Below are 12,133 nucleotides of genomic sequence, written 5' to 3' on the forward strand. Positions count from 1 at the left end.
CAGGGTGAGAAAGATGTGCCATTGCAGCTCTTATCAAAGGTTCTTTTGGCTTAAATTAGTTTTGGGGGAAAAAAGAAAAAAAGAGAAAGAAATAAAAAAGGAAAAAGATAGCACCTGTCTGGAATTTTGTGAGTGAACCCTGGTGAGTTGTATGGGCCATCCCAGGTCTCACAAGGTAAGGCTTTATCTGCAATCTCTTTTACCAGCAACAGCAAGTTTATTGAGCTCAGAGTTTAAGTTCATGATGTGCTTGAATAGCATCACATACACCAATGCCCTGACCCAAAACAAATCTTTGAGGACTTATGCTGATACATATAATAAAAATCATATTAAACTATTCTATTAATGATTCTGGGGGAAAAAGCAGGATGTGTGTGCTGAACTCAGCTGCTGGGGGCTGCTGCTCCAGGGGAGGCAGAGGACTCACTGAAAGCCAGCAGGCAGAGCCTTTGAAGCAGAAGATAATGATGCCTTATTATGTGGGAAAACAGCTCTGGAGTCACAGGGGCAGCCCCTACGTGGGGTTGAGAAGGAAGGTCACTGGAGAGGACACAGAGAGGCAGAGCTGCTGGGAGGGGGAGGTTTTCTGAGCAACGGAGGTGCTTGCTGCTTCTAGTGTGCTCATGGAAACACTTCTCAGGAAGCAAACTCCTGCATGTCAGAGGATTCAGCCAGCACAGCTGCCCTGCTCCGTTCCTCAGCTGTAATGGAGAAGCCCTGAACACCAGCCCAAAGGAGAAAAGGGCTCGTGGGGGAATGATCTTCCACTGGGTACCAAGAGCCAGGAACCGCCTGACACCAGAGGACTTACTTGAGGAGTTACACAGAGGTGGAATAAACTACAGACAAACCAAGATAACTGGAAGCACTAACTTTTAAAATAATTATATTTGTGCTGACATAACCCAAACATACAGATAAGCTTTATGTCACCACCAAAGACAGCCCCCACCAATGGCATTTGCAACTCTCAGTACACAACACCTACATCCTCACAACACGCCTGTGAGACAGGGCAAGGCCATGAGCCCCTTTTCACCAGTGGGGAACCTGCCAAACCCGAGGCACTTTGGCATGGTTGCCCAGAAAGTCTGTTGCTGAGCAAGGAGTAGAGTGTGGGCTTTCCTCTGCAGCCTGGGGCTGCTCCTTGGTCAAACACCAACCTGATTTGTAACTAAGTGCCAGTCTCAAATGCCTACCATGTTCCCAGTTACAAATTGAGTGCATATCAAAAAAGAAAGTACTTTAAGAGAATGGGACTGTTTATCACCACCATCCCAGAATCATAGAAAACAGGGCTGGAAGAACCCCGGGGGGCTGTCAGGTCTGTTCTCCAAGTTCCACGTTCCCATGTGGTTGGGTCCCCTCAGTAGATGGAGCTTATGGTGCTGGCTTGGCTGCTTGTGTCAGAGCTGTCCACTGTCACATCAGGACCCGCCTCTGCTCCATCAGGATCCACTTGATCTTTAGCAAAGTTGATGAAAACCTAGAAGTTTAAAGGAAAACACTCAGCCTGTGACAGTATAAATAATTTATAATTTGAATGAATATAAAAAGGGAATGGCTGTTCATTTGACTGAGCCTGGAGAGCATTCTCAGGGATGGCTTCATGCTGGATTTGAGAATTGCAAATGTTGGTCTTCTATGGGCTAATTATAAATAAATGGGTGCACGTTCCTGTACTGCTGAATCGACACCCAGAAAGCAAAGGCAGGCATTCCTGCATGGAGCCTAATTGTCCTGCAGCTCAAGTTCCAGCAGTACCATCGAGGTAATACCCACGTGGAGGCTCATTTGGATCACACTGTAACACAGTTCCATTATTGCTTTAAAAACCCATCTGTCTCTGTGTAACTGGCACCTGTGCACACACAACTGCATAGTGTAGAGATGGGTGTATGGACTTCCTTGGAAAAGTATCTAATTAATACAGAACCTATTCTTACTGGAACACCACCTGCAATCACATTTGCATGTTCACAAATCCAAGCTGTCCTCTCCCAAAACTTGGGGCTTCCTGCATTTTGTCCACTCGTTTCTCTCAGAACCACTGTCCCTTATTAAACCAACACTGAGGAGCCTCCCCCCAGCCCACTGTGACACAATCCATAGGACTACAGGGCTGCTCCTCTCTCGGACAAACCCAGGATTACAGGTGCTGATGCTCAAGAGGATGATTTCTTATGGAGAGTCCTTGTGGCATCCCTTCAGCTGTTGCGCTTCCCACAAGATTTTGATGCCAGTGGGAGTGTTCTTCCAAGGGAAAACAGAAAGGACTTCACCACAAAGTTAAGTTTGGAGTAATGCTAAATGAACTTACAACTCAAAGAGTGAAATTAAGCACATTTCCAGGACTGGTGGCAAGCCTAGCCCTGAACCTGGGGGTGATACACAATCCTGCCCTTCACCCACACCACAGGGCTGCTGAAATCAGCAGTGAGAGTGAAGAACAGATCCTTTGTGCTCCAGGCAGTTTTCCACGTGCATTTTCCTAGCACCAGCACAGGTACCTGGAGGCAGTAGTACTGATAAAGTACCCCCAGGAGGAATATGGATGGAAATCCCTTTCTAAATGTAGTCTATTGTGTGCAGCAGTCCATTATGTGTAACCATCAGTCTGCTCCCCTGTTGGCAGTTTTAAATGGATGGTCACACATTTTAATTCCTTACCTCCTCTAGTGTCGTCTGACTCACGGAGAAGTGCCTGATATTGAAGGCTGCTTTGCTGCCTTCCAGGAGATCAAATATATTTGCTACCCCTCCTGCAGAGACTGGAACGTGATACTCCACCATGCTGAAATGCTGGTCCTGTGGGGACAGGAATGATGGGGTCATGTGAGGAGGCTGCTCCCTGTAAAGAGCCAATGGATTGTGGGAGGTCTGATGGACTGTAGGAGAACGAAGGGGCAGGGGATGTCTTCTGAACAGTGTTGTCTGGTATTGATCACTGTTTCCCCACTGGGAGTTCTTGTGAGTTTTGTGACTGGGACAGGATAACTAAGCCCCAGAGCTGGAAGCTCGAGGGGGCCCATAGCATTTTCCAGATCCAAGTGTGCCATTTTGGTTAATGCAGAGGTTGGGTTACAGACAGCAAATGGGGTTTGTGACTATGTTACTCTGGTTTTACAGGTACTCAGTGAGTGGAAGCTCCCAGTCAGCTCATTACCCACTGAAGCCAAAGTGGGTGTCCGTGCAGTCCAGGCTTCTGTGGGACCATTCCCAGGGCAGAGGGTCCTCTAACAGGTGCCTTACAGGATCACTGCAGCTTCTTGGCTGATGTTATTTAAGCCACCAAGGAACTGGAGCACTCCAGCTCTTGGACCACACAGCAGGTAGCAGTGACAAGTGTGACCCTGAGGGCACAGGTCTACATGCACAGCACATTACAAGATGTCCATCTTGCAAGATCTTCTTGGTTAACGTGGAGGGATTCTGAAGGCCTCTCCTGAAAGCATCTGTCCAGCTTACCTTCAGGCATGTATTTGGAAAGTGTGACCTCATGAACTCTGTCAGCTTCTCAGTGCAAACTGAGTTGCTATTTAAGTGCATCTTCACAGTGAATCCTCTTCCAAATCTAGAGGAGAAAGAAAATCACAATTACCAGTGTAGAAAAGAGAAACAGATAAAGAAAAGCCTTTGAGAGTGCTTGCATGGCCTCTTTAGGGAAATCTAATCCAGGCAGAGTACAGCTTGAATGGGGTCAGGGTTGTTAACCTGGAGTGAAACTTAATAAGAAGCCAAGCTATTGTTATAACTAATAAAATAAAAGCTCAACTCTAATATGCAATTCACATTTGCAGCAGTGAACTTGATTGCTTTGGAGGACACATTTTTTCTGGGAAGAAAGGCTGTGAGAGTGAAGAAACTGCATTAGTTAACACAGAATTTCAAAGGTGCAGTAGGAAACATAAATGAGAACATGTCATTATTTTGATGCCCTGTTAACACAGGTCTCATGTTCTGAGCCCTGAAAGCTGTAGGTCAGTAAATTCATTCACACTCTGTTCAGCAAAAGTGAAACAGGTCCATTTTTACTGACCTGCTCTTGATGTGCTGCAAAGAGCCAATGCACTGGAAACTCCCATTCACCATGATAGCCAGCCTGGTACACAGGGCTTCACACTCTTCCATGCTGGAAAAACAACCAGGAAACTCTAATAAATCATCACTCAGAAGGTATGAAAACCAGTTGTTTTAGTAAATGGAGAACATTACTTGTCTTCTCTGAAGTATTGTGAGCCTCTGTGGGCACCCACATCCAGCCACAACACACCCCCACAACTTTCTGTTGTGCCAAACCTGTCACAGCTCAGTGCCCTGGAGCTGTGCAAGGACCAACAGGGGCCATGAGGGGTGGGCCTCTCCACACCTCCTGCCGACCCTGAAGTGGGGCAGAGCCACCCCTGCCCTACCTGTGGGACGTGAGTATCACTGAGCACTTGTTCTGCACTTCCTCACTGATGATTTTCCAAAGGTGGCGTTTAGCATTCGGATCCATTCCAGAGCTCGGCTCATCCTGTTGGGAAACACAGGACTGAATGCAAATTTGCACTCAAAATCCCATCTCCCCAGCACTTGTGCTGTTTCTAGGTTCATCCTCAGCGTTGTGTTTGCTGTAAGGATGCACAGCAGAGCTTACACTGGTACAGAGCTGCGACAAGGATTATCCTCATCTCCATTATGGATTTGACTGAGATATCCTACACCTCCTTCAAGCAGGAGCAGATGAGCTTGACTAAGCCCCCCATTCTCACTGCCCTGTGGAGCTGCACAACTCTGCTGGTGATTGGAGAAACTCACAGCCTCTGCTGGACTCGAGGAACTGATGGGCTGTGACAACTCCACCTTGGATCAACCCCCTCTGTGCTTCTTATACTGGTGTTTGAAACACCAACCCCCACAGCCACCACCTCAGGCTTGGGGACAGCAACAGGCACTTGGGTCCCACACATTGTGCCTCATTCTTGTGCTGGTGAAGCACGTGCTGCATTTCTCCACTTAGAGAGACAGCAAGTGAGAGATGACAGAGGATATATCATCTCCTGTCTTACGCACTGCTGATGAAATTGTCAGCCAGTCTTTGACTGACAAGCTGCTGTTGTTGAGGACAACAGCTTACAAAAGGCAGAAATAAACCTGCTTGGGTTCAGGCAGCAGGCAGTACAGAGGGGATTTCCCCACTGTCTGTTTTTATTCAGATTTTTTATCTCACAAAAGCAGCAAGAGCACCAGTGTGTGGTCAGGAGTAAAAGGCAGCACTGCTGGGCTTGGTACAAGTTGGGTGGGAGCGATTTATGTCCACCAGGTATCAGACTTAATATCAGGAATCCTGCTCACAGAGCTCTGCTTACAGCAAATACACAGCAAGTGGGAAAACTGCACAAAAGGGTCAAGGGCATAGCTCATGGCAGAACTGGAAAGTTCAAAGCGAAAGACAAAAGGGAAAGGCAAACCTAGAAAAATAGTTTTATGTTCTAATCCTGAGGGAAGTTGCTCCTTTGCTCTCCTACAGGTCTGGATGGACTTTTGTTGCGAGACTGTGCAGGTCAGTCAATAAAAAAAACCAACCAAGATAGAGTTGGGAGCAAGGAGGGTTTAATTGGCAAATACAGGATCTATTTTTGACCTCTGAAAGATGCTACCAGAGAAAGTGGCAGAGTCACCACACCCTTATGCCCTCAAAGAATATTTGAGTGCTTGCTGGCTCCTACCTTTCCAGTGATGCTTATGTTGTCAGGCCAAGTACAGCCATGTGGGGAGTGCCCTGTAAGCTGTGCCTGACGAGGTTTTGATACCCTGTCAGTGTGTCCCTGCCAGCCCAAAGACCTGCTCCTCCTTCCCCCAGCAAGGCCCCATTTCTCACCAGGAGCAGAATCGATGGATTCCCAATCAGAGCCAGAGCAGTTGACAACTTTCTGTTGGTGCCGTAACTGCACATGGAGGTGACTCTGTCCCTGTAGGCCATCAGATTCAGCCGGTGGAGAAGCTGAAGGACAACCTATGGAGCAAGAGAACTGTTTCCACATGTCCAGGCATGAATTACCACACACACATCTACTGAAAGACTAATGTACAGGCTCTCAATAATGACAAATGCTGCAAGTGAAGCCCCAGTGTTACTCACCCCCTTGATGTCCCTCTCTGGGATGCCATGCAGTCTAGCATAGTAATACATGTGCTCCTCCACCGTCAGCAAGTCATCCAAGGCATCTTCTTGAGGACAGTAGCCAAAGAGTGACCAGTGTGCCTCACTAATGTCATTCAAGGACCTGTGCGAGGAAGTTGGCAAGTCACTGGACATGCACTAAACTGCCACTGCACTCTGGAATCAAACAGGAATGAGAAAAACCCTTTCTCCAACTTCCTACTTCCTTTTCCATCCCTTGCAGGAAAATGTTATTATGAAGCTGCAGATCTGCAGCTTTCAGGCCCTCAGGTCTGCAAAGGCTGCATGTCTAGTAGGCTGCTCTCCAGTTACTGCAGCGCCTCAGACAGCACAGCAGCCACCACGCTTACACCTGCCAGAGCACACCTGGAGGAGGGTACTACTGCTCTCCAGGTCCAGCTCAGGAGTGGGATCACACTGACGAGGATCTGAGCCTGATCCCATTTGCAAAGAATGAAGAAACACCTCTGAGAACAGCAGAGGCACAGCAGCAAAATGCAACCCCGTAGGACACAACCATGCTACATTCAAAGGATAGATTCTCTGCCTTATTTATTTTTGCTCTGTTTTGAATGTTTTATTTTGTTTCAGGCTTTCAAATTTCTTTTCCTTTGCCACCCAGGCTTAAAAAACTGCTCTCAGGTTGATTTGCTTGCATGCCTCCCCAGAAATCCTCCATACCCAGAGTGATCCTGGACCCTCAGCCTTCCACTGGATGCTCCGATATCACCTGTCAGCATCTTAAAGATTGTCGTCTTTCCAGCTCCGTTCACTCCAAGCAAGCCAAAGCACTGGGTTGTGGGAAAGAGAAGATGAAATGTAAGTGTGTTGTATTTGTAATGCAGAAATCCTCCTCCAAGAGCAGTGCTCAGTGCACCTTGTCTCCGCTTGCTCCAGCCCCTGAGCAAGATGGATTGCAGGAGAGGCAGAGGAACTTGGCACATAGTGATGTTATAATGGAGGTTGTTTATGGGGTAATATTCTGCAGCTTGTATTAGGGCCATTTGTTTAATATGGGGAAGAGTCACTCCTTTTCCTGTGAGGTGCATTTCTGCAGGAGCACATCTGACAGGCTGAATCCTGATTGGCTCATTTGTGCAAAGCCTCCCCTTGACAGGAACAGAGCCACCCGTGGGAATGTGGTCAGTGAGGTTTGGCTGGTCAGTGGTAAAACCTTAATGTGACACAAGATTTTTTCAAATAATCTCAGTAATGCACTACATTAATAAGATACAAACTGGCTCCCTGTAGTGCAGTTCCAGTATCTCATGCTAAAATCCATGTTTTACTGCTCAGGTTGGGGATATGCAGTTCTGTGTTGCATAAGCCATCAGCTGTGATGATAATTAGTATTATTTTTATTTTGTTAGTACAGATGAGCTGATAGGAAAGTTCTCATGTGCTGGGCCCACTGCAGATGCACAGCATCAGTCAAAGGTTCTTCCCCACCCTGAGGTCCATGTAGGACACAGTCTGCAGTGCAGGGCCAGTGATGGGTGGGGAATGGTGCCCCAAATCCCACCAGCAGCAGGGTGAATTTTGCCAGAAGTCAGAGACCTTGTGGGAGACTGGAGGAATGGTTGACTGGCTCCAAACAACAAGGTGGGAAGTCCAGGGGGAACAGGGAGAGCTCTGCATAGCTGGGGCAGCCACTGCTCCAGCCCCTGCACCTTGGGCCTTAGTGAGTCTCTGGCCCTGCTGAAGTAGCAGCAGCTGAACTGCACAGGCTGCCCCAAAATGGCAGAGTGACCACATGGCCCTCTCCAAGTTTGCCAAGTTAAAGTTTGTGAAGTGCCTTACTCTGTCTGGATATTGTTTTAAAATTTGCCAAGTATCTTATTCTACCTTTATATTCTAAAGTTTGTAGTAGAAGTTTGTTACTGAACCTCGCGAGAGTTTTGTTGTTCCTCCACTGCACTGCTCAGAGTAAATCAAATCTGCTCTCCCTCACCGAGCAGGACAGGCCATTACAGACCTCAGTGCCAGTTGTAGCTTAGACAAAATCCTGCCAGAAAGAGCAGTGCCACAGTCTCCATGGGAGGCTGCTGTCCTGCCCAGCACCTGCATCCCTTCATCTTGGTGGGATCCAGGCAATTAAAATAAATCAGGTACCACGGGTTAATGCCAAGCTTCCCCACCAGTCAGGTGCACAGCCTGAGGTAGAACCTGGTCTTCTCTTTCCTCTGGATCATTGTGTGCTCCTGTCTTTTCACTTCTCAGGCAGGTAACTGCTGACATGCCCAAAGAACCATTTTTTCTTTAATTTAAGTTCTGATTCATGAAAATGTGTGTTCAGCTGAAGCAATTTGTCTTCCCCGATGGGAAAACACAATGGTCTGACTCACCATCTCCCACACAGTTCAGGTGAGTAATTTCAGGTGAATTGTGCTGTCTTCATTTACCAGCTGGTGACCCTCTGTGACCCCCTCAAGATGTGCTGTGTTGGATGCTGTGCAAACACAGCCTGCAGACATTTTGCCCTATCAATTCCCAGTCTCCTTCCCCTTTTCCTAAGGCCTCCAAACAGTCACTTGGTGTCCCAAATCCACCAGGATCCTTTCATCACTGCTGTAACCCCAAGAATCAATAAATGAGGCAAAGGAAGGAAGAGGTCAGAGCAGGACAAACCACCACAGCTGTGCTGGGATAGTGGCAAGGACTGGGAGAGAAGACAACAGTGGCACTGAAAGGCTCCCGCAGCCTTTTCCCGTCGCTCACCTCTCCAGCCGGAATCCCGAGGCTGATGTTTTTCACAGCCACGATGCGTTTGTGAGGAAGGTGGTAGATCTTGGTGAGGTTCTGGAGCTGCACCACGTCGAAGTCAGCTTTGCCAGCCTCCACCCGGCTCCTCTCCGCCCACACGTCCCCGTCCTCCTCGACCACGGGGGGCAGGAGAGATGCTTTGCCGTGCACTCTGTCGAACAGGAACCTGCGGGGAGAGCAGGGGACCTTACCCTCTGCCAGGCAGAGACAGCAGCAGCCTCTGTGCTTGGGATAGACCCCAGCCTTCCTGGGAGCTCCAGGGCGTGCACAGACAGTTTCTATTCTCTTCTGATATTTGGTCCATTTAGGGAATTAAAAAAGCCAGAGTCCTCTTTCTATTTTTTTTTCCTCTTTTTCAGCAAATGTTGAGCTAGAGTAGGTCCTTTCCTTGTGGACACCTAATGCAGGTGACAGGAATGTTCTCACTGCTCTCTGTGTGCCCAAGCCAGAGGAGCAGGGGAGATTCAAAGACAGGCTGTCAATGGACTGGCTGCCCTTACCAACCAGCTGAACATCCACCCACCAACCCAGAGCCTGAGCTGAGGGCTGCAGTCCCACCCAACACAACTACCAAGGGACCCTGGTAACCTACACCTCCATCAGTTAATGCTCCAATTACTGGGACTGTGGCCAGAGAAAACTTAGTCCATGTTTGCAAAGTGTCTTGGAAATGTATGGGCTTCATAATTGACAGTGATGGTGCAAGAGCCCAGAATTAAACCACTGAGCTCTGGCTTGGTCTGTTTTCATTGTGAGGCTCCAGATGTTACTTACTCCAGTATGTTGTTCCAGACTCTCTGAATCATCCTGTCATGAACTGTAAGACGAAGGGCAAAAAACACGGTGCCCTGGATGAACATGGCAAGCAGCTTGGATGTGGTCTTGTCCAGCTCAAAGGTTTTGTCAGGGTAGTCCACTCCATAGGCTTTTAAGAAGCCCAGCAGTGCCTGATCCTGTGACAGTTCAATCAAGCCATAGCCAAAGCAGAATTGTGGGAACAGAAGGAATGCATGCCTTAAATTTTCAGCAAGATCACGCAAGCCCTGGAAAAAAACAAAGAGCAGCACAGTCAGTCACTGCTTTTATTCATGGAATAAATTCATAGGTTTTACTGTGGGACTGAAGTGTAACAATTACATTGGGATTTGCTTGTGTCTCAGAGCAGAGATAAATTGAGAGCAAAGAGCTCTGGAGACAGCTCGTTTCACAGGCACAAGGTCATAAAAGTCAACAGGCAGCTCGGAGGTGGTGATCACCCATAGTAAACAGCAGCCAGTTCCCAGCGTGGTGCCTCACTGCTGCTCCAGCCACCTGGAACCCACCTGTGGGGCAGAGCTGAGTCCTGCCACTGAGCTGCACTGTGCCCCAAAACTGCACAGCACAGCCCCCCTGCACCACTGTCCGACCCATCTTCCCTGGACAAGCATCTCCATAAAACACAAGATTTGGCTTTGCCAGTTAATCCATGGCAAAGCAGCCCAGTACACAGTCTCACAGAAGAGATTTGGTACATTTCTAGCAGAAGAAAGGATTAATGCACACAGCAAAGAGGAGAGGCAGTAAATTAGCATGGAAAGAACCTGACTCCCTGCCACTGGGGCACAGAGGGATGAAAGATGATCATAATTGTATACACCTAAAATCCAGGGGGTTGCTGAATAAGCTCTGTCCAGCTAGACAGAAAAATCCAACCCAGCTATTGTTGTACAAAGTAATTGCCCTCCATAAAAAAAAAAAGAAACCTAAGGGTAAGGTGTGTCTTTTATCCCAGAGATATCTCAGTTTAAGGGAAGACTTTACTTTAGGGAATCATCACCATCTCTAAGTCATTTTTCATCCTTGCAGGGAGAAGATGAATGCATTACAGATCTAGATGACAGACAGCTGGTGCTGGGCTTAATGCAGCACATGGCAGGCTCAGGGCAGTGACATTTAGTTGTCACTCCCCACAGCTTGTGCTGCAAGAACTCAGTAACGCTTTCAAGTGTCCATCAACAACTTGTTATCAAACACCTCCACCCACCTCCTGCCCTTCATCTTCCATCCCCAGGGGCGCTGGAAAAAAATATCCCCAGTTTTCTACCTCTGCTTTTGTGTTCTCCCCTCTGTCACCATCATTTTCATCTTTGCTGGAGATGGAGATTACAGACCAGCAAGATCTGTATGTGACTGTGTCCTGTCTATAGGGAACCCCATCAAATCCTGTGATTAGTGTCCATCTGCTAAGCACCTGATCAAAGCTACCGAACCCACAAGAAGCCTCCTGCTGTTTCATCCCAGGCTTAGTATCAGCAGGGCTCCTACCTGGTCCGTGGCCTTTTCCTGGGAGAGCAGAAACACAACCGAGTGAGTGATAATGGTATTGATGCCAAAGAACAAGTTGACACAGACATAAACGATGAAGGCCATCCCTGTTTCCTTGAAAAACCCAGCCAGCAGGTACATCCATGAAAATGATGCATACCTAGAAATTACCAACAGTGCAGTGAACACCTCAGTAACTCAAAGAGTCACTGTGGATGCAAACAACTGAAGACATCAGACAATGTCATAGAATCATAGAATGGTTTGAGTTTGAAGAAATAAAAATGCCTTTGTGTCTGTTAGAATTTGGAGAAAAGGTTTATGATACATATCTGAATATGGATCCCCACCTGAAAACAAACACACCAGGCCTGGAGGATTCAAAGCCAGGCAGACAGTTTGGCTAAGTCTTCCTGAATTTTGCTGCTGTTTATTTTGCTCTCTGATATTGAAATGCTTCTCTGTGTTGAACCTTGCAATAGTTCAATAAGCATCTGCTTACAGCTCAGACTGTCACTGGGACCTTGAATATTTTCATATCCTCACACAGGGTTTGCTTTGAATAAAACAAGCATGACAACAGTGGTTCACCTCCCTGCTCCTGGAAGGAGCAACTTGTCACGGTTTGTAAAGTGCACATCAAATTAAAAAGCCCACATATTGCCCCCTTGGACCTCAAACTACAGCAGCCTGCAACACCCAGCTCCTCACTCTGTGCAGGGATACTTAAACGACTTAAGCTCCACACTTACCCAAACAGTAAGAGCAGAAGAAATACTGCTAGCAAGTTACTGTTGTTGCAGAAAGCTGGGATCTGGAAGGCTGAAATAACTCCTACTGAGAGTCCAATAGGGATCATAAAAAGTACCTGCAAAATGATATTAAAAAGATGTTACT

General features: G+C 47.5%; 1 protein-coding gene across 1 annotated transcript in view; it reads right to left on the reverse strand.

Annotated features, from left to right (window-relative positions):
• Positions 1-872: 872 nt before the first annotated feature.
• ABCA12 (ATP binding cassette subfamily A member 12) overlaps positions 873-12,133 on the reverse strand; it is an 84,322-nt gene continuing 73,061 nt past the window's right edge. Inside the window, exons 43-54 of the mRNA XM_071562074.1 lie at positions 11,989-12,104; positions 11,237-11,396; positions 9,707-9,975; positions 8,888-9,098; positions 6,851-6,960; positions 6,128-6,272; positions 5,867-6,001; positions 4,416-4,519; positions 4,043-4,135; positions 3,472-3,577; positions 2,674-2,811; positions 873-1,489 (exon numbers count right to left, since the gene is read on the reverse strand). Of these exons, the coding sequence (XP_071418175.1) occupies positions 1,370-1,489; positions 2,674-2,811; positions 3,472-3,577; positions 4,043-4,135; positions 4,416-4,519; positions 5,867-6,001; positions 6,128-6,272; positions 6,851-6,960; positions 8,888-9,098; positions 9,707-9,975; positions 11,237-11,396; positions 11,989-12,104 (1,707 nt within the window). The 3' untranslated portion in view covers positions 873-1,369. The remainder of the gene's footprint in view (positions 1,490-2,673; positions 2,812-3,471; positions 3,578-4,042; positions 4,136-4,415; positions 4,520-5,866; positions 6,002-6,127; positions 6,273-6,850; positions 6,961-8,887; positions 9,099-9,706; positions 9,976-11,236; positions 11,397-11,988; positions 12,105-12,133) is intronic.

This window comes from Pithys albifrons, chromosome 8, assembly GCF_047495875.1.
Source record: "Pithys albifrons albifrons isolate INPA30051 chromosome 8, PitAlb_v1, whole genome shotgun sequence".
NCBI classification, from domain to species: Eukaryota; Metazoa; Chordata; class Aves; order Passeriformes; family Thamnophilidae; genus Pithys; species Pithys albifrons.